Here is a 23,182-nt window from a genome sequence, read left to right on the forward strand (position 1 = left end):
AAACGGGTCAAATTATAACAGGCATCATGAAAACTGCAGAGGTATGAAATCAATATGTTTTATCAGTCTTTGCACTGGAAGACTCAAAATATTTTCCAGAAATAATTGGGTGCTAAGGTTCTTGTGAGAATGAGGAACTTCAAGAAATTAGTATCGGTAAAGAAATGGAGTCATAGAGATGTACAGCATGGAAACAGACCCTTCGGTCCATGCCATCCAGATATTCCAACCCAATCTAGTCTCACCTGCCCGTACCCGGCCCATATCCATCCAAACCCTTCCTATTCATATACCCATCCAAATGCCTTTCAAAAGTTTCCATTGTACCAGCCTCCACCACTACTTCTGGCAGCTCATTCCATACACGTACCACCCTCTGTGTGAAAAAGTTGCCCCTTAGGTTTCTTTTATATCTTTTTCCTTTCACTCTAAACCTATGCCCTCTAGTTCTGGACTCCCTGACCCCAGGGAAAAGACTTTGTCTCTTTACCCTATCCATGCCCCTCATAATTTTGTAAACCTCGATAAGGTCACCCCTCAGCCTCCGACACTCCAGGGAAAACGGCCCTAGCCTGTTCAGCATCTCCCTATAGCTTAAATCCTGCAACCCTGGCAACATTTAGATTAGATTACAATGTGGAAACAGGCCCTTCGGCCCAACAAGTCCACACCGACCCGCCGAAGCGTAACCCACCCATGCCCCTACATTTACCCCTTACCTAACACTACGGGCAATTTAGCACGGCCAATTCACCTGACCTGCACATCTTTGGATTGTGGGAGGAAACCGGAGCACCCGGAGGAAACCCACGCAGACACGGGGAGAATGTGCAAACTCCACACAGTTAGTCGCCTGAGGCGGGAATTGAACCCGGGTCTCAGGCGCTGTGAGGCAGCAGTGCTAACCACTGTGCCACCGTGCCGCCCACCGGCAAGTAATCTAATAACATTCTTGTAAATTTTTTCTGAACCCTCTCAAGTTTCACAACATCTTTCTGATCGGAAGGAGACCAGAATTGCACACAATATTCTAACAATGTCCTGTACAGCCCCAACATGACCTCCCAACTCCTGAACTCAATACTCTGACCAATAAAAGAAAGCATACCAAACGCCTTCTTCACCATCCTATCCACGTGTGACTCCACTTTCAAGGAGCTATGAACCTGCACTCCAAGGTCTCTTTGTTCAGCAACACTCCCTAGGACCTTAACATGAGGTGTAGTGCTAGATAATTTTATCAGACCAAGTGGTGACCAATGCTCTTGACCTAATGATTTCCATCCTGTAGTTAAATTTTGGAGGAATTTTAAAGGATCTTAGGATAAAATGGCAGACAGCTATTTCAATTTTTGTTATGATCGTAAACATGGATATTTTTTTCTTTTTAAATTATCAAGTCATTAACAAAAGTAATTTGATAAACCCCAGTTTGTAAGCAATATGTGAAGGACGTTCTAATTATCACTATTTAAACTATGCAGTGTGACATTTTCACTTGACCTTTAAATTCTGAAAAAAATGGCTAAATCTTGAGAGTATCTATAACATCATCAAATGTTTAATAATGGGTTATCTTGTGAAGCGGTTTAAACATTGTTGCTAAAATTGAAAAAGAAATAATCACCACACTTCAGGCAAGGTGAAAGTTTGAGAGGGAGAGTCGTTCATAGTGACCTGAGCTAATGCAGGAATTTAACCCACATTGTTGGCATCACTATTATAAATCTGCCGACCAGCCCATTGACCAGGCTGGTCTCCAGTACATCCACAAAATTATGTCAGGATTATAGTGCATTAAGCCACTGAAACAGGCCATTTTGTGTGTAAATTCCCATCATCTTTCATGTCTTGCATACCAAGATTACATTGTGTGTATCACTGGCTCTTGTTCTTCCATTCCTGTGTTTAGTAACTGAAAGTCTCCGTTGTTCTTTTCCCCACAGGTGAAGAAGCACTTACCATGTACATGGACAAAAGCCAGTTAGATAAAAAGTCAACAAATGCCAGTCAGAGTGTGGAGGCCCTCCATCAACTTGCCTCATCCTATTTCATTGATCGTGATGGAACCATGCGACGACTTCATGAAATACAAATCTCTACTGGAGCTATCAAGGTACTTGGCTTCCATGCTTTACAAGAGGAAAAAAGAACCTATGGAATGAGTCTGGTAGTGATTATTCATTGAGTCTCAGAGCTAGAAAGATCATTATTGGCAGCAGCACCAATACAATGATAATACAATAGTTGCTTTACTATATGAGAATCCTATTGGATAGGGAACTTAAGATTAGTCAATGTGACAGTAGCCATTTTGCCGTTTCACCCAAAGGGAATTTGTGTGGTATCAGGATTACCAGTCAGATTTGGCTTGTTGGGTTTGCTATCATGATATACTTTTAAGCCAGCAATCTCTTTGTGAATTTACATCAGGTGGCTTTACAACAATTCCAAATGTATCTTCTTTTTAATTTATTATCTCACAGGATGTGATTATTGTTGAGAAGGTCAGTATTTGTTGCCCATCCCTTGATTTGAGTGACATCCCAGGGAATTTCAGAGGGTAGTTAAGAATCAAACACATTATGTGGACCCTGTGTGGGGTCAGGTTCAGTAAGACTTCTTGCCCCTAAGGACAAGATTTTTTTTAAGGCAATTGCTGGTGGATTTGTGGCATCATTGCTGAGTATAGTTCTCAATTCCAGATTTTATGTTAAAAATCACACAACACCAAGTTATAGTCCAATAGGTTTAATTGGAAGCACTAGTTTTCAAAGCACTGCTCCTTCATCAGTTGGTTGTCATCAGGTGATGAAGGAGCGTCACTCCGAAAGCTAGTGCTTCCAATTAAACCTGTTGGTCTATAACCTGGTGTTGTGTGATTTTTAACTTTGTACACCCCAGTCCAACAACCATGACTGCCAGATTTTATGCATTGAACTTAAAGTCCACCAGCTGCTATGGTGGCATTGCAAACTCCTGTCCCTCGGGCATTAGCTCAGGACTCTGAATTATCAGTACAGTGATGTTACCATGATGCCCCAATGTAGTTGAGAATTCAGACTGCTCTCTATCACCAGTTGGGCAGCTTTGGGGGAATTACGATAGCACAAAATGGAAGAGAGAATTGTTGCATGTCTGTGAGCCTGAGAAACGCTGTTTCAATCAAGGATTCACTCAACACATTCATGATATATAAAGCCTTGTATGTGGTGTGCATTGTTTCCACACTATAGGCTGCATAGCATATCACAGTGTGTTAACTGATGTCAATTGTCCCGAAGACTGAAGTGCATTCATAATTTAATCACCAGGTAACACCCCACACAATTTACAAGCATTTGTCATTTTGTGAGTAGCCACAATGGTGTATTTGAATTGTAACCTTAAAAGGTCAGGCCAGGTTAACAGCTGAATTGTACAACAGTGCTGCAGAATCCACACCTCACCGAATAAAACCCTTGGAGCTCAGCTTGTTGATTATTATAAAGAAGGATAAACATTGGTTTTAACCTTTAAAGCATTTCAGGATGTGCAGGGAAACATGTATGGTTCTTAGAGTTCTCTTCTATTTAACAATCAGAGAAGGACAGTTTATGTCAGTTTTGTTGATGTTTTGAGTGAATGAAGCTGAAGACTTTTCAGTGCAAGCATAAATGCTTTTCGTAGTGAATGATATGGCCTGAATGACTGAAAATGTCAGTCTGCTTTGCCAAATTATACTTGATCTAAATAGTTTTTAATTTTGCTTTTTTTTTGTGTGGTGGAATATAGTTTCAGCCATACACATCTATAATTCCCAAGTCTGGTGCCTGACTGGATCAAGTTGAAGAATTTTAGTCCAGATATCACTTGCAGTAAAGTGGTGCAAAGAGATTTTAGGTTCAGCCAGAGGTTGATTGCTGTTCAGTGAAGGAAGTGTACACAGTGCTGTAAGAGTAATAATGTCTACCTGAGATGGCTGAAGTGAAGCAGTGATAGATTTGGTGTGGCAGGTAAAAGATATGCAAAACAAAATGAATTTCTTTCTCCCTTTATAAAGTTCCTAATACTTTGAGGAGTGAAAACTAATAAGAAAATGTTGCATTTAGATCATACCACTCATAACCTTAGGGTCTCCAAAGTGTTTCATCACCAAGGAGATTTCTTTTCATAGTGTAGGCTCCAGAGTACTAGAATTGTTATACAAAATATAGCACAGCAAAGAGGCATTTTGCAAGAGGATAGACAAACATTGACACCAAGCGAAAGAATTGGAAGTGTTGAACGAAAGCTGATCAGAGAACTAGACTTTAAGAGCCTTGAAGAAGTAGAGAGAGAGGTGAAGAGACAGGGATTTCAAGAGGTAACTTCACAGCTCGCTGTCACATTATGGTGACATGAGTGAGATGCTTATTTCAAAGATTCTGTCAGGATTGTTGTCAGATACGAATCTGTACAATGTCTTGACCATCAACAAGACACATCTAATTGCAAGAAGCTGAACTTGAAGGATTTCCTCCGTAATTCATGACAGATTACTTGGGCGGAATTGCAGCCTTTTAAAGAATTACTGCCAGATATGTAAGAACAAAGTCACTTTGAGAATGAAAGTGAGAAACGAGAGATCTGTCACTGAACAGCCCTTCTATCTCGATACATCAATGTGTCTGACATGTTAAAAGCTTAAGTGTTGAGTAAATAGTTGACTTAAAAGCTTGACAGTGTGTAGACAATGAGCAGTGATTGTGTGTTGTATTTTGGTGGAGGTGGTGTGATTTCACAGACATTTTCATTGCATTTCTATCAGTGATGTTTGAGGGAATTTTGGGTGTAGTACAAATCATTGCTATACAAGTAAGATTGGGGTGTAGTACAAATCATTGTTATACAAGTAAGATTGCTGATGATAAAATTGATGAGAATGTGACATTGTTGTGATGATCTGCGACTCTGTGTTCATTTGCAAATGCACGAGCAGTATAACTTTCTGGAGATGACTGTATTTCATTGCTTTACAAGAAAGAACCATTGACATTGTGAGAATCATTAATAGTTCACGCATTAATTGAACAGAAGAGCAGTAGCCATAGCTTTCCTTCCCCTCCATGTTCAGTTCATATGATGTTCCATGTGAGGTTCTGTCTTCAAGATGGGAACTCTGAATGCAATGATCAGGACAAGAAACAAACCTTTTTCTATTTATTTTGTTACAATCTCCTTAGAGACTGAAAAGTTTTAAAGAGAAATTTGAACTTTCAGTTATTATTTGAAAGAATGACATGTTAAGATTTGCATATTTAGAAAAACTTTGACTGTAACAAATGACTAAAAATACTATTCACTAAATGTCATAGACAGCTTGTACTTTAAACCAGAGAAGTAAGTTATTCTTTGTGGCTTGTCGTACTCCCAAAGAAAATGGTTCTTATAAAAGAAAATGGTTCTTATTAACACAGAAGGGTTACAGCATAGAAAGGAACCTTTCAGCCCATCATACCATACCAGCTGAATAAACTAACTGCCCATTTTAATCCCACACAGTGCCTGCTCAACAACATTGCAGATCCAGTGCTTCAGGTATAATCCAGGCTCCTTTTACATGAGCTATCAAATGGAGAGTGGATTCCAGGCTTCTAGGACTCTCTGGGTGAAGGGTTTTTCCTCCTATCCCCTTTAATCCTTCTGGCGATCACCTTGTATCTGTAACTCCCTGGCAATTGACATCTCTGGTAGAGGAAACAGGTCTTTCCTGTCCGCTCTATCCAAATCCCTGAACTACTTTGTGCATCTCAATTAATTTACTCCCTTAATCTCCCCTGTAGTAAAGAAAATGAAAGTAGGTTATCCCATTTTTCCACTAAGCTGTAGTTTTCAAGCTCTGAGGACATTCTTGTAAATCTCTTCTGTACTCCCTCGACAGGAATGATCCCATACCTGTAATGTGGTGACCAGAGCTATACATAAAACTCTAGCTGTTTCCTAACCAGTGTCTTATTGGGTTCTATTATCACATCCCTGCTCTTGTATTCAATACCTCATCCAATAGGAAACATTCCATATACCTTCCTTGCTACCATACCTATCTGTTCCTGCCACCTTCAGGTACCTGTAGACATGCAGTTTAGAGTCTTTCACTTCCTCTGCCCCTCTCAGCATCCTCCTTTTATTGTGTATTCCTTTGCTTTTGTTTTCCCTATTCAAATGCGTAACCCAGCATTTCTCTAGGTTTGCTATATTTTCAACCACTCAACCACATCTTTGATAACATTCTCTTCACTATCAACTATCACTCAATGTTTGTGTTTTTTGACAAAGCTCAGTTTCGTCCCACCTTCCAGTGGCTTGCTTCCTTTTTATTCCCTTAGCCAGGTCACTCCCAGTCCTAGAACTGTCTTTCACTGTAAAAGTTACCCTGCTGATGCCTTCCTCCATCTCTGGGCTGGGTGAATCTTCCAGCCGCTTTTAGCACCTTACAAACCCACTTTTCAATCTGAGTGTGAGCTGTCTTCTGTGTTCGAAGTGGTGAAGGATCAGATCAGACTTTCTCTGCTTAAAGTGCAGGCCTGATCAGTTTGATCTCTTGGTAATAGTAGAACCATAAAAGACACTGGTTAGGCAACAACTAGAATTTTATGTGTAGTTCCGGTCACCACGTGACAGGTAAGGCATAATTCCTGTTGAGGGAGTATGGAGGAGATCTACAACCACATGACACAAAATTGTTGCTACTGTCTGTCTGCTTTGCATGGGTTTTTAAAGGGAAGCCTGTCTCCTGAATTTTAAGTGGCTTTATCTACCCTCTCCCCTTTGTTAATGTTAATTTTCTATCCAAGGGGCAACGCCAATTAGAATTTAATTAATTTAATTGGGGCAGCACAATGGCTCAGTGGTTAGCACTGCTGCCTCATAGTCCCAGGGACCCAGGTTCAATTCTAGCCTTGGGTGACTGTCTGTGTGGAGTTTGCACGTGCTCCCCGTGGACTGTGTGGGTTTCCTCCGGGTGCTCCAGTTTTCTCCCACAGTCCAAAGTTTTGCAGGTTAGGTGAATTGGTCATGCTAAATTGCCCATAATGTTAGGTGCATTAGTCAGAGGGAAATGGGTCTGGGTGGGTTACTCTTCGGAGGATTGGTGTGGACTTGTTGAGCCGAAGGGCCTGTTTCCACACTGTCGGGAATCTAAATTATTTAATTACATCAGAACTTAATCTTGAAAGTAAAGGAACATTTTACACCACCAGTGTTTACAATTTAATAGCTGTAACTATTTTGTGGGAATTTCTAAGACGTGGAATGCGTTCATGATATGCTCAGTAATTGGTGCCATTGTCTCTAAGCATAAGAAGTTTGCTCATCCCTCTCAATAAAGTATTGTAAGTCTCTTTTAATCTCTAATAATGAAGCACCCAGGTTTATTGCCAAACACACTCTATCATAGGTTCCATAATTCCTTTCATCTACCTTACATTTAAAGCTGTAATACTCAAATATAGTAGTCTGACAATCCAAAAGATAAACTCCCATACATCTGAATCTTAGAATTGTAAAAGCTCACACATTCAAGGGGAAAGAGTCTGTGAATTACAGTAAAATTATTGCCTCTAACTAATGAGAGGAAAGCCACGTAGCAGGCTGAGGAGTCAAGGGAGTGAGATTTAAAGGTGAATGAGGAGTTTCATCACATCCACTCTGGCAGGCCCAAGGGAGGGACAATAGAAGACCAGATTGGGGATGGTGGTAAAAGAGAGCTCACCAACCTGAAAAAAACCTTTTCCCACAACTGTCATCAGGTTGTAGAAGAAGGGTGCAACACAGTGGCCCAGTGCTTAGCACTGGTGCCTCACAGCACCGGGGACCCAGGTTCGATTTCCTGCCTCGGGCCATTGTCTGTGTGGAGTTTGCACATTCGCCCTGTGTCTGTGTGAGTTTCCTCCGGATGCTCTGGTTTCCTCCCACAATCTAAAGATGTGCAGGTCAGGTGAATTGGCCATGCTAAATTGCCCATTGTGTTATGTGCATTAGTCAGGGGTAAATATAGGGTAGGAGAATGGGTCTGGGTGGGTTACTCTTCAGAGGATTGGTGTGAACTTGTTGGGCCGAAGGGCCTGTTTCCATACTGTGGGGAATCTAATCTAAAAGTACTCACCACATGGCCTGTGTGCACCCTGTGTCTTTTCCATTGGTGGTAAAATACCAAGGCATAGTAAAGACACACCCGCTATGGCACCTGCATTCACATAACCACCCATGCCCAACCAAGCCTGATCTGCTCACGCACTCAAAGGGGATGCTAAAAAAACACCAACATCTCTGAGGGAGGAAAGGAAGTTTTAAAAAATAGGCAAGAGAAAACATTTGAGTGAATTCAAGGCTGGTGTTTTTGATCTGTTTCTTAATTCTAGGATTAGTGCCTTGCATTAGGCTTGACTCAGGTGTAGTACAAATGCCTCTAGGTCAAAGGTTGTGGGTTCAATTCCCTATTCCAAAGACCTGGTTAAACAGTTCAGGCTGCCACCTCATTAGCACTACACCAATGGGGCACTGGAAATGGATGCTGACTTTAACTGATTGAGATGTTTACTGTATGAGTTGAGTGTAAAGGCTGACATGATGTTTTGCAAGAGGAAGGGAGTTCTCCTTGAAGACATTGGGAACAATCTTGGGAGTAGCGGTATATTTTAAAAATTGGGCAAAGTCAATTTGTTTTTGTGAGTGGCTTTGGCTTGCAGAAAACTCCAGAGAGTTCCAGCTGATTCCAGTCATATGATTATCGAAGCTGTATTAAGAGTTCATCAATTTTCCCATCATTTAAAAGAGTTTCAAAGGGAAAATGTAGAAGTGAATGTAGGCTTACTACAAAACAAAAGTTACAATTTCTTTTCATTCCCTCTGGTCATTTTAATGGATTGAGTATGGTGGTGCTCTACTAATTGAAGTCTACAAGAATGAGAGATTATGTTAATGAAATACACCAAACTTTTTATGAGCCAGCACCTGGGACTGGGAGTGAGTTGGTTCATCAAATATTCCGGATAATCAAGAGGTCCATATAATCATTCTAAGTACGCACACTAAGTAATAGAGACATTATGCGGGGGGGGGGGAAGCACAGGTATACACGTCACTGTTATACTTTCTTTGCAGCCTAAATAACTTAAACAATTTTGCCTTAATTACAACTTCTTGGCAGAGAGCCTCCTCACTCACACCCTCAACTGATTATTCAGACATCGCTAAGATCGTGATATTTGAAGAGAAATTGACTCGAAATTGAATCAACTATTTTGTGTGACGACTCAGTCGAACAATAAATATGTTTATTAGCGAGTTTTGAGAAGATTTGTAGTTCAGGTTGAGGTTCTGGATGCAGGTTTGTTTCAAGCTCAGTGAGCAAACCTACATTCGGAAGTATATTTATATTGAGGTAAATAAATAAAAAAGCTATAATAATGGACAGAATTATACATTAAACTTGTGGTATTCAAGGTATATAATTTTTGCTGGTTTATTGAGAGTGCTGGTTCATGAGGTGCTGATTAAAACAAAGTTTGCTGTATCTCAGATCCTGTAGGAGATGGCAGAGTAGATGCAGTGTGGTGCTAATATGGTTGCAGACCAGAAGATGAAATTAATATTACAGTGTGGACCAAGGACTATTCAATATTTTCATTTGAAACAGAACAAGTTGGAGATCCAAAGTACTTGTTATGTGAACAAATGTTCAAGATTTGACAATTTTGAATGAAGTTAGAATAACAAAATGAAATGCAGCATGTATATATGCCATACCCTCGCATTCAGAATTATCATGAGACAAATATAGCTGACAGGCAAATAGTGATTAAACACCTTGCAGAACACTTCAAATACCAAATACAGTCAAAACAGATCCCTGGATATTTCAGCAACCACCCTACATTTTAATGATATTTTGAGTCTCCAAATCCCATTCAAATTTTATCTCCTCTACCAGGATTCCAATTGTACTTTCAAGGACCATGCTTTAGAATTCACTCAAGATCCTTTCCACTGTCGACAGACTTAACAACTACTCTCCTCCTGACTGTTCAATCTGCTTTCCTGGGATTGTGCTTCCCTGGACTCTAGAAACTGCAACCGGCACCTACTCACAGGAACAATTCCAGGTTTCCTTTAGCTAACTAGTGCTGGCCATGGGTTTTTAGGATTGAGTAGTACATTCGGTTCTGTTGTGAAATGTGTTTCTTCATCATGAATTGGCTGTAACACAATTGAAGAATTTAGATGGTTATTTTTAAGTATGAACTTTCCTTACCTGTATTGGCTATAACATGATTCTGACTCCAATAGTTTAAATGGCACAGCTGTTGCGCGACTTTCTTGTGCTATAAAGCTGTGGGCATACCTTTAAGAGAGTTAAAAGCAGTGGAACTGCTGGGCACAGTACAAACTGTTCTCAATAAGGCAACAATGTATGTAACACAGGGTCGAACAACTCGATTAGTTCATTGCCTGGAGTCAAAAACAAATTCAATTTGGCTACTCAGTTTAAATTATATCCCGAAAAAACAATTCCAATCTCTTTCCCTCTCTCTTTCCTCTCTCCCTCTTTGTTGATCTTATAATGCCATTTTCCTCAATTGTAATTTAAGTTTTTCTACCTCTACTGTACTTGTCTGTTTCTCTGACGTACCTAAGTGTTTGAATAACTCCCTTACAATTTCAGCTTTACTTTTGTCCTTGGTTAAACCCAAATCTAACTTCTTTGCTAATTCTAAAATTTCTTTCCTTCTAAGCTTTCTTGGCAAATTTGAGAATTGTCTTCAAATCCCAGAACCTCTTTCACAATTTTAAGAGCCATTTCTCTCACATTTAATTTCATCAACCAGAAGTCACCAAAATTAAACAAATTGTCTCACCTACATTTTATTTAAAGATCGGCACAGTGGCACAGTGGTTAGCGCTGCTGCCTTACAGCACCAGAGACCTGGGTTCAGTTTCCGCTTCAAGTGACTGTGTGGAGTTTGCACATTCTCCCCCTGTCTGCGTGGGTTTTCTCCGGGTGCTCTGGTTTCCTCCCACAGTCCAAAGATGTGCAGGTTAGGTGAATTGGCCATGCTAAATTGCACATAGTGTTAGGTGAAGGGGTAAATGTAGGGGAATTGGTCTGGGTGGGTTGCGCTTCGACAGGTCGGTGTGGACTTGTTGGGCCAAAGGGCCTGTTTCCACACTGTAAGTAATCTAATCTAGGACACTAATCTGCAAGTGTTTAAATCTGCTGGAATTTTTCATTCCCCCAAATCTAAACCAGTTCAAATCACGGACCCAAGCGCCCAAACTGTTATGACAGGGGGTAAACCTTCCTGCTTAATTTAAAACCAGCAGCACAGAAAAGATTTATCCTGTGCAGTAATCTGTGAAAATCCGAGTGGCCAAGAGTGATTTAAAGTAAAAATTAACAATTTTATTTCTTTTTCTTTTATAAATATTTTTATTGAAAAGCTTTTTAAAATCTTTTACAAAGCATTTATATTTAAACAAAAATCACAACAGAAAAAAAAGTACAAAGAATAAGGCTGTAACATAGTACCATTGTCACTAAACAATCCACTATTCTATCAAAACAAACCTATCTACTTAATTAAAACTAAGCTACAAGCATATTGAATAAATACTAGCTTAAGTTACATTCAAGTTACTTAAATTAGATAATGTCTTACTACTTTATTCTGTCTTACTCATCACACCTCCACTGAGGCTCCCATCCCTGGGGGTACCCCCTACAGTACCATATTCTTTTCCTTCCAGTCTCCTCCTCCCGGGGCCCCACGGACGCCCATAAAGGTTCTCATGGCTATACCATGGGTCTGACTAATATTGTCGACAAGTCCGTTTCCATATAATTTAAAAAGGGCCGCCACATCCTGTAAAACTGTTGGATTTTGTGCTGCACCATATTTTGAGGTACATATTTTGGTGCACATGCTCCATTACGCCACCCCATAAGACCTGGTGGTTTTTCTGACGTCCAATTTAGTAAAACGTTCTTTCTCTGGCAATGGGCAAGGACATTACACAATCTCATCCCATGTTCCCCCAGACAGGATAGGTTTGGCAGCCCCAAAAGAAGAATTACTGGATCCATGTTAATTTCAGTCCCCAGAATATCCTTTAACTCCCTTACTATGGCATTCCAATATCTTTGGATCTTGCAACATGACCAATAACAATGTGTGGGAGTGCCTATATTAATTTTACATTTGGGACATTCTGGTGACACTCCTCTCTTAAACTTAGCTAGCCTCTCTGATGCCATATCAGCCCTGTGTAAGATTTTCAATTGCCTAGCCTGTGCTCTGTTACATACTGAAATTTTCTTTACATTCCCTCAGATATCTTCCCATATCTGCGATGAAATATCCTGTCCTAACTCTTGGTTCCACGCCTTACAGAGTCCTTCTATATCCCCCAGAGCACGGCCTTTCTGTAAATGATATAAAGTACTAAGTGAAAGAGTCACCGTAAACCGAAGTACCCTTTTCTCCACATCTGAATTATAACATTGGGCCAGGAGTGTGGTCTTCCTCTAAAGATAATCCCTTACCTGGAAGTATCGGAAAAAGTCCTTATTGGATAATCCATATTTTTGACTTAACTGACTGAATGACATCACAACCTCTCCCTCGAACAAACCTCCGAAACATAGAATTCCTTTGTTCTCCCATGTCTTAAAGCTGGAGTCCATTGCCCCAGGTTCAAATCCTTGGGCTCCTACCAACAGGGTAAATGGCAAAGTCTTAAACCAATTGCCCTCATCTTGCCTCAATATCCTTCAAGCTCTGACCGTGTTCAAGATAATTGGACTATTGCATTGCTGGGTCAAAGATTTCATCTTGTCGATAAATAATAAGTTAATGAGAGGACATTTTGACTGTGAGGCTTCAATAGCAAGCCATAACGATTCTGAATTCCCCTGTACCCAGTCACCAACATACATTAACAAAGCACTTATTTGATATAACAACTTTATTTCTTAAAGTATAACGGAATGATTAGCTAACAACTATGTACAAGTCCTTACTCTAACCTATCTTTCACCTTCCTTTCTATCAAACTAGTCCAATAAACCTGCCAATTAAGATTTACAAACAACACGTGTTATCTCAAAACCAGGCAGCTGTAGGATCTTATCTTCAGATCTTCCTGTGTCTTCTTTTCTCCTTGTTAGGAATTTCTGCATCACAGGTTACTCATTGCTTACTGCAGTGCTCCAGTGAAGTTCAATGTAAGCTGGAAGAACAGCACCTTGTTTTCCACTTGAGGACCCTGAAGCCTTCTAGACTCAATATAGAGTTCAATAACTGAAGGGCTTGAGCTCTCTCATGTCCTTAGCCCAACCTCCCACACACCTGGCCTTGTTATCACATAGACAAAATTAGCATGGTGCTGGAAAAGCACAGCAGGTCAGGCAGCGTCCGAGGAGCAGGAAAATCAATGTTTCGGGCAGGAGCCCTTCATCAGAAATGAGGCTAGGAGCCTCCGGGGGGGGAGAGATAAATGGGAGGGGGTGGGGCTGGGGAGAAGGTAGCTAAAAGTGCAGTAGGTGGGTGGAGGTGGGGATGAAGGTCAGAGAGGAGGGTGGAGCGGATAGGTGGGAGGGGAGATTGGCAGGTAGGCCAGGTCATGGGGATGGTGCTGAGCTGGAAGGTTGGAACTGAGGTAAGGTGGGGGGAGAGGAAATGAGGAAATTGGTGAATTCCACATTGATGCCCTGGGGTTGAAGTGTTCCGAGGCGGAAGATGAGGCATTCTTCCTCCAGGCATCATGTGGTGAGGGACTGGCGGTGGAGGAGGCCCAGGACCTGCATGTCCTCAGCAGAATGGGAGGGGGAGTTGAAATTTTGGGCCACAGGACAGTGAGGTTGATTGGTGCAGATGTCTTGGAGGTGTTCCCTAAAGCACCCTGTAAGAAGGCATCTAGTCTCCCCAATAAAGTAAAGGAGACCGCATTGGGAGCAATGGATACAATAAATGATATTTTTGGAAGTGCAGGTGAAACTTTGATGGATGTGGAAGGCTCCTTTGGGGTCTTAGATGAAGGTGAGGGAGGAGGTGTGGGTGCAGGTTTTTCAATTCCTGCGGTGGCAGGGGAAGATACGAGGAGGGGAGGGTGGGTTGTTGGGGGTGCATGGAGGTGACCAGGTACCCACGGATGGAATGGTCTTTGCGGAAAGCGGATAGAGGTAGGGAGGGAAATATATCCCTGGTGGTGAGGTCCGTTTGTAGGTGGCAGAAATGTTGGTGGATGATGCAGTTTATGCAGAGGTTGATAGGGTTGAAGATAAGGATCAAGGGGGTTCTGTCCTTGTTGCGGTCGGAGGGGTGGGGTTTGAGGGCAGAGGTGTGGGGCATGGATGAGATGCATTGGGGGGCATCTTCAACTACATGGGAGGGGAAATTTCAGTCTTTAAAGAAGGAGGTCAACTGGTGTGTGTTTGTCGTGGAACTGATCCTCCTCAGAGCAGATATGGCAGAGGCGGAGGAATTGGAAATTCAGGATAGCATTTTTTGCAGGAGGTAGGGTGGGAAGAGGTGTAATCCCGGTAGCTGTGGGAGTTGGTGGATTTGTAAAAAATATCAGTGTTGAGTTGGTTGCCGTTGATGGAGACGAGAGGTCCAGGAAGGGGAGGGAGGTATCAGAGATGGTCCAGGTGAATTTAAGGTCGGGGTGGAATATGTTGGTGAAGCTGATGAACTGCTCAACCTCCACGTGGGAGCACGAGGTGGCGCCAATGCAGTCATCAATGTAACGGAGGAAGAGGTGGGGAGTGGTGCCGGTGTAACTATGTAAGATGGACTATTCTACGTAGCCAACAAAGAGACAGGCATAGCTGGGGCCCAGGTGGATGCCCATGGCTAACCCTTTGGTCTGGAAGAAGTGGAAGGATTCAAAGGAGAAATTGTTAAGGGTGAGGACCAGTTCAGCCAAACGTACAACCCATTGTTAGCCACCAACAATCTCCATTAATAGCTATTCATCCTCCTAGCCAGATCGTTAAATACTCCTTTGTCTGTACAACTGTTGTTCTCTTTCTTTGGGCTCTACCCTCACCTATTATTTACTCCTTACTCCTTCCCCCTTCCTCTCCTCCATACAAACCAACATTTTCCTGGCTATTCTCAGTTCTGAGGAAGGGTACTCAACCTGAAACGCTAACTCTGATTTCTCTCTAGCTACCAGAACTGCTGAACTTTCCCAGCAATTCATCCTTTTGTTTCTTATTTACATTATCCAGAATCTTATTGGTTTTTATCTGGAATTGCATCATTCTTTCACTGTCGATAGGTTCCAGGTCAAAATTCTGGAACTCCCTTTCTAAGCGAACTGTGGGTGTCTTGCTACCTCGAGGACTCCAACAGTTCAAACAGCAGCTCACCATCACTTTCTCCAGTGTAATTAAGAATAAGCAATAAATATTGGCCTGGCCAACCACACCCACACTGCATGGAGCCTGCTTCAACATTACCTTTTTGGGGTGAAGTGTCTTCTCCGTGCTCCTAAGTACCTTACTCTGGGAATCCTTTGCTGAAATGTCAAAATCTGACTGCTCAGTGACATTTGAATGTTTCTGAATGACCTATCGACAGTATTGCAACAAATCCTGCCCGGTTCCTAGGCAGGATTGAATGTAACAACCATTGAAGCCATCAAATGTAGCAACGATAGGAATACCTACTTCCTTGAATGTTACAATATTCACAGATTGCAAACTTACACAAGACAGTTGGATTCCAAAGAACAGATTTTATTCCAAAGTTTTCTCCTCATTGGGGAAACCTAGAACTAGTTTACAAATAAGAGGTCTCCCAAGTTAGCAGCGTGGAATTTCTCTCAGAGGGTCATTAATCCTTTCTTTTCTCGAAGGGCAGTGGAGGCTGGATCATTAACTATGTTCAAAACTATGTTAGACAAATTCTGATCCACAAACCAGTCCAGGGTTATGGGAACAGGCTGTGAAGTGGAATTAAAGCTATGATCAGATGAGCCATTATCTGTTTGAATGTTGAAGGAAGCTCCATGTGTCAATAGCCTACTCTTAGTCCTATTTCTCATGGCCTTATGACTACTGAGAGTTCAAAGATAATGTTATAAATTCTGCAGTGAGTTGCAGATAGGAATGGTCTGGAAAACAGGTTGGGTACTTTGAAATTAATTTTCTTCAATGTAATAATATCATTAAGACATTTCAGCATGCCTCAGTTTCCCCTGTGACAAAACGTAGAATGATAGAAACTGTTAAATTGAATTTGTTCACGTGTATGTGCTGCAATTAATATGCATGCAAATGAATGATTGAGGTTGTTTAGCAGATATACAATCCAAAAGCAGACAGAATCAGTTCTAACTTCCATTGGTGCTCAGCTGAATCATCAGTGAGAGCTCAGCCTCAGCTAATGGAGGACCACCCACTCATGATTTGATTGGCAATTATAAGTGGATGGATTATGCATAATTCAGTATAAGGTGAAGTCCAGTAGGACCAAGACCATTTTAACACAGAATGTACTAATCCCACAAGGCTTTTCATTAGCACTAATACTTTACACAGGTGATAGCTTTTAGACCACACAAGGACTATACCTTTAAGACAGTTACATAATATCACAACATGTAATGGTCAGATATGAAGTTACCTGCCTCATCTTTGGTCAGAGTCTTTGTGCAATAAAGTCAATATAGTCAGTCAGTTTTTGCATACATAATATGCAATGACATTAGTAAGCTCTGAACCCAGAAAATATGTGTATATCTGTGAAGTTATAGCCTTGTAAATGATCAGTGCTGTAAATAAACTTCAAGATATCAGACTCAACAGAACCTGACCAACTATGATATGTTTATGTGGGTTGACATACAATTAACCACAAATGACAATAGAGAGCAGCAAAGAATCAAATAAGAAAAATCTTTATCACCAATTAAATAAAACAAATCCTTTTGAATTTCAAACAGAAAAAAATCAGTTGGAGTGCAAAAAAAGTATTTTAAGAATTCAGAACATAACAGAAAATGTTCAATGGATTGACATCTAAGTTAGCACTACACATAAGAGATTCAGGAATTATGTCGTAGACAAACAAAGTATAGAGAGCGAGAAACAGTGCCACATAAACATGTCTGAGGTAAATAATAACTGGGATGACATAATGCAGGAAGAAAGATAACAGATTTTAAAGCTTTTTTGATATAATAGGCCTTTGGGTTGACACAGTTTTAGGCAAGAACAAAAGGATTTTCATTGTCACTGATTCTCTTCCTTTGTCAGGCCTAGTACATAATTATACTCAAATCATTTAGGGGAAACATAATTTTGCTGCGCTGTGGTTGATGTTTCTTTCTTTTTGGATAGCCTCCAGCAGATAATAAAATTGTTTTATTATGTGAGAAACAGACAATAATGAATTGCAAAAATATTAAGGTAACCTCATGATGTGGCGGGGAGAAAAGACTAATAAATAAAATTGGAAGATAACCAAGTGAGCTGCAATGGTTTTGAAATAATAAAGGCAACATTTGTTTCCATACATATTAATTATTACTGTTGGATGGAAGAGATTCACAAACAGAGGAAATGCTGCAACATCCTTGAGTCAAAATTTCTTTCAACACTCCATTAACAGTATTTAGTTCTGATAATGATACTTGACAATTGTATTTGTCAAACATAGCCTGTGCTTTTTTTTGAAATCTTCACATTTCTTATCCTATTCGTTCAGTTGGCTCGACAACTGGTTTGTGTTACAAAATGATAGCAATTATATAGATTTGATACCCCTGCTAGCTCAAGTCACCATGAAGGCCCTATCTTCACAAGCATGCCTCCTTACCTCAGGTTTGGTGATGAGATTATGGCTGACTATGACTGTAGCAACTTTCATTACTTATTGCCTAATGTAGGGTCACATGTCAGACTTTGGGAGCGATTCCAGCATGATTTTGGTTCTTCAGTGTGAGAAACTGCTGTTTCTTTTTTATGAGTTGGGGAAAGTTTTGCTCTTCCCACAATAATGGAAGTTGATTAAAAAAGAAGCTTAAGTGATTCTTGGAAACAGAGTATCTGAAATTGGCTATGTCCACTTCTTAAGTCTTCAAGAAACACAAGTTTGGAATGCAGTCAATACTGAGTTTCTGCCGATAGCAGTATGTTATTAAAGTATGTGCAAAGTGAATGTTATGATCCCAGATATTATTATGACTGGACAATGGGTTAGCGTTGGATCTAGTGGTATTATCACTAGACTATTGATTCAGAGATACAGGTAATGATTTGGGAACCTTGGTTTGAATCCCATCATGACAGGTGGTGGAATTTGAATTCAGTAATAAGCTGGAATTAAGAGTCTAATGATGACCATGAAGCCAGTGCAGATTGTTGGGAAAAACTCATCTGGTTCACTAATGTTCTTTAAGGAAGGAAATCTGCCACCCTTACCGGATCTGGTTTACATGTAGCTTCAGACCTAAAGTGGTTTACTGTTAACTTCCCTCTAGTCAATTATGAATGGGTAATAAATGTTAGTCCAGCCAGTGATGCCTACATCCCATGAATGAATTAAAAACAAAAACTGGGCAGGACAGATCTTGGAATGAAATCTAACTTGATGGATCATACATTGTTATTCTTTTATTTTAATATACTGGTCTTTCACTGAAATGTTATTATGCTTCGCATTTATTTCTAATGATAAAACAGAAATTTATTGCACAATATGAATAAAAAGGCCAAGACATCTAAATGTAACATAGATTCAAATATTTGGAAACAGAAAGAATAATGAAGCCCCTTCTACTCCCCAGTTGCCATGACTTTACAGTTGCTTAAATAACCGGAGAATTACTTACTTCCCTGCCTAAGATTTGAATGAATTATTTCTCCCTTTAGTTCCTCTACTGTGAGCTATGACATCTTGAATCCTTGTACCTCTAAAGTCTAAGACTTTTCCAGTTTTGACCACTCCTGGTCTGGAAGTGTTTCTAACCCAACAGTCCTGGTCTGGAAGTGTTCACAACTTACACTGACACCTTACACTGAGGCAACTTTAACTGCTCTGAACAAAGTCATTTTTTTCGGAGAAACTATTCAATCTGACTTCAGTCAGGGCTCCCTCAAACTGAATTCAGAAACTTTTCAAAAAACCAACATTTCTCATCCTAGTTTCTGCTAAGTCAATGACTTAACGTGTTTCCCTTTTCCTGTCATAACACCCTACAATGTAAATAAACTTCCATTAACACTCCAGGATGCCTTCAGTCATCAGCACTCACTACTAGTTAGAATTGAGATTCTCTAAAGACTGAACTATTAACTTATTAAACCCCTCACACAAATAGATGACCATATACATCACTAGCTTAAAATCGAAGCTCTTAAAAAATGTTAAAACTAATATGATCCACACAACTGCAAGTATAACAAAAAAAGCATTGTATTTATAACCTTTACCTGTCACTGCATGGATTTTTCATTGAGAAGTAGGATGGTAAACTTGACCAATAGTCTGAAAAGTCCAACAATATTTTGTCCTTGAAGTTCCTTTCTGAAGAGTTCATAACTTGTCATTGACTCTGTATGTAGGTGGGAGGCTGGGGCTTATTTTAACTGGATTTTCTGCACTTCAACATTGGTAATATCATCACCAAAGAAAGTGACGACTTTTTCACTTTGTGTCAGCAGCATCTAGCAGTGTCAAATCCAAAAATGTCTGTATGGAAACAGAAGAGGAGGTGAAAAGTAGAGATTTCCTGAATTATTCAGATGTTTCACAGAGTACATTAATTTTGATTGCAGACGAGATGTGAAACCTTATACGTATTTTTTTTCAAAAAAAATGTATGCAGCACTTCCTTCTGAAATTTAAAATAGGTAGGGTACATTCAGTGGTAATGGATGTAATGGATAAATAGCTTTAGTTGCTTGAATTATTAGAACTGGAGTAAATCTCTCACAAAAATATAACATGCCTTCATCCAAATTTCAGGAAAACATCTCAAGTATAGCATTGTGATTTAACTTGTTCACACAACCATTTGCATTTCGGATGTGATTCAGAGTCTTTCATCTGATAATTTACACCAGGCTATCAGTGCATTTTGTGCACACAGTAAATGTTCAGCAAGTACTTAGTTGAGATTGAAACTGAGATCTGATGTGTATCTTAATTTTATATAGCTTAATTAAAACTGTGTAAGAATGAAAATCTGTTCAGTTGGTTCTGGATTTGGACCCAGGTTCAAGAGATGAAAGGTACTCTTGACCCAGCTTCGAACATTTTGCACTCCTGTCAGTGCTGTTGTCTGTACTTTGATTCATTACTCAATTACCTCTCCCCTGCCACTTATACTCAGCCCAATGTATTTTAATTATTTATACAGCAAATACCAGCCGTAATTGAAATTTATCTTCAACTGTAATTGAAATTCCTTCATTTTGCTCTAAATTGGGTAAGTCTGCTGAATTTGACTGCTATTGCACATTACTGACGTCACTGTTTAGCCTCTGCTGTGCAAATTATGGTATCAGATGCCTGCAGAATATAGTTCCAATGTGCTGTGATTTACTGACAGTGTATCTGCTGAAACATTTAACCACACAGGGGTATTCATTTGTGTTTGTTCAGTTTGCTGGATGTAAAAAGCACTTTCTAAAACCTGACACTGAAGATGGATAATGATCTTTTTCTTTCATAGTTAAACATGTACTTGGTGGTTACATCATAATAACAGTCAGAACTGCTCATCAGCTGATTTGAGTCACACAGTGTGCTTCATTGTGTTTGGAGTCATTTGGCACTTGGTCAAATTTGTAAGTGTCTTTATTTTAGTCATATCAATGCGTGATTCGAGGCATGCATCTTAATAGGAAATTGCTGGGCCCCTAGCAGAAACTTTTGTACCAGCTATAAATATGGGTGAAGTACCAGAGGGCTGGAGGGTGGCTAATGTTGTTAAAGAAAGGTTGTAAGGAGGAGCCTCGAAGCTATAGAGCTGTGAGTCTGACATCGGTAATGGGTAAGTTGTTGAAGGTGATTCTGGAAGATAGGATTTACATAAATTTGGAGAGGCAACGATTGATTAGGGATAGTCAGCATGCTTTTGTATGAGGAAAATCATAACTGACAAACTTGATTGTGATTTTTAGTGAAGTAACCAAAAAGTTGGATGAGAACCGAGCAGGCGACATTGTTTACTTGGACTTCAGTAAAGCCTTTGACAAGATTCTGCATGATAGATTAGTTAGTAAAGTTAGACCATATGATATTCAGGGTGCATTTGCCAGTTGGATACAAAATTAGCTTTATGATAGGAGACAAGAGGGTTAGTGGAGGGTTGTTTTTCGGACTGGAAGCTTGTGACCAGGGGAGTTCCACAACGATTGGTGCTGAGTTCACTTCTGTTTGTCATTTATAAAAATGATTCGGATAAGGCTATAGGAGGCACAATTAGTAAGTTTGCAGATGACACCAAAATTGGGGGTACAGTGGACAGCGAAGAAGGTTATAGAACAAAGAACAAAGAACATTATAGCGTAGGAACAGGCCCTTCGGCCCTCCAAGCCTGTCCCGATCCTTTACCTAAACCTGCTGCCGATTTTGTAAGAATCTGTATCCCTCTGCTCCTTGCCCATTCATGTATCTGTCTAGAAACATCTTAAATGATGCTATCATTCCCACACCTACCACCTCCACTGGCAATGCATTCCAGGCACCCACTGCGTGAAGAACTTTCCACGCATATCTCCCCTAAACTTTTCCCCTCTCACTTTGAACTCATGACTCCTAATAATTGAGTCCTCCATTCTGGAAAAAGGTGTCTTGCTATCCACCCTGTCTATACCTCTCATGATTTTGTAGGCCTCAATCAGGTTGCCCCTCAACCTCCTTCTTTCCACCACCACCTCCAGCTCCTCAGCCACCGCATTAAGGATCTGGCGCTGGAGCTGAATGAATCAGAACATTCGGGAGGCTGAAGGGGTAATTGAGGGGAGTTACAGGGAGGCAGTCAGACCTCGCGTACAGGAAAAAGGTTACAGTCAGGGGACGGAAAGGGAACCGGCAGACAGTGCAGGGATCCCCTGTGGCCATGCCCCTCAATAGCAAGGATACTGTTGGGAGAGACAAATTACTGGGGGAAGCCATGGGGTACAGGTCTCTGGCACAGAATCTGTCCCTGTTGCTCAGAGGGAAGAGGGGGAGAGGAACAGAGCATTACCCAATAGGGACTCCATAGTTAGGGAGACAGATATAAGATTCTGTGGGAATGAGAGAGACTCAAGTTTGGTGCCAGGTCCATGATTTTTGGCGATTCTTAAGGGGGAGTGGGAGCAGCCCCAAGTCATGGTCTATAAACAGCATTGTTATATCTAGTTTGTTACACGTGCCACATGCTAGCCAGGCGAGGAATAAGGATAGAGAGCAGTTGAACACATGGCTACAGAGATGGTGCAGGAGGGAGGGATTCAGATACCTGGATAATTGGGCCTCATTCTGGAATAGGTGGGACCTCTACCAGAGGGGTACCAATATCTTGGGGAGGGGGCAATTTACTAATGCTCTTCGGGAGGGCGTAAACTAATTCAGCAGAGGGATGGGAACCTGAATTGTAGCTCCAGTGTATAGGAGATTGAGAGTAATGAAGTCAGAAGTAAGGTTTCAAAGTTGCAAGAGTGTACCAGCAGGTAGGAGGGTGGTTTAAAATTTATTTATTTCAATACCAGGAGCATCGGAATAAGATGAGTGAACTTACAGCATGGGTTGGTACCTGGGACTTCGATGTTGTGGCCATTTTAGAGACATGGATAGAGCAGGGACAGGAATGGTTGTTGTAGGTTCCAGAATTTAGATGTTTCAGTAAGAACAGGGCAGGTGGCAAAAGAGGGGAAGGTGTGGTTTTGTTAGTCAAGGACAGTATTATAGTGGCAGAAAGGACGTTTGATGAGGACTCACCGACTGAGGTGGTAAGGGCTGAGGTTAGAAACAAGAAAGGAGTGGTCACCCTGTTGGGAGTTTTCGAGAGGACTCCAAAATGTTCCAGAGATGTAGAGGAAAGAATTGCAACTTGATTCTGGATAGAAGCAAAAGTAACAGGATAATTGTTATGGGGTCTTTAACTTTCCAAGTATTGAGTGGAAATGCTATAGTTAAGAGTACTTTTGATGAGTCAGTTT

The 23,182-nt window shown here is 40.7% G+C and overlaps 1 protein-coding gene across 6 annotated transcripts in view; it reads left to right on the forward strand.

Annotated features, from left to right (window-relative positions):
- The window catches only part of brinp1 (bone morphogenetic protein/retinoic acid inducible neural-specific 1), a 364,641-nt gene that overhangs the window by 270,806 nt on the left and 70,653 nt on the right, over positions 1 to 23,182 (forward strand). For all 6 annotated transcript variants that reach the window (XM_072566438.1, XM_072566439.1, XM_072566440.1 and 3 more), the window contains one exon: positions 1,947 to 2,116. In XM_072566438.1, the coding sequence (XP_072422539.1) occupies positions 1,947 to 2,116 (170 nt within the window). The remainder of the gene's footprint in view (positions 1 to 1,946; positions 2,117 to 23,182) is intronic.

The sequence above is a fragment of the Chiloscyllium punctatum genome, chromosome 49, assembly GCF_047496795.1.
Source record: "Chiloscyllium punctatum isolate Juve2018m chromosome 49, sChiPun1.3, whole genome shotgun sequence".
Taxonomy (NCBI): Eukaryota; Metazoa; Chordata; class Chondrichthyes; order Orectolobiformes; family Hemiscylliidae; genus Chiloscyllium; species Chiloscyllium punctatum.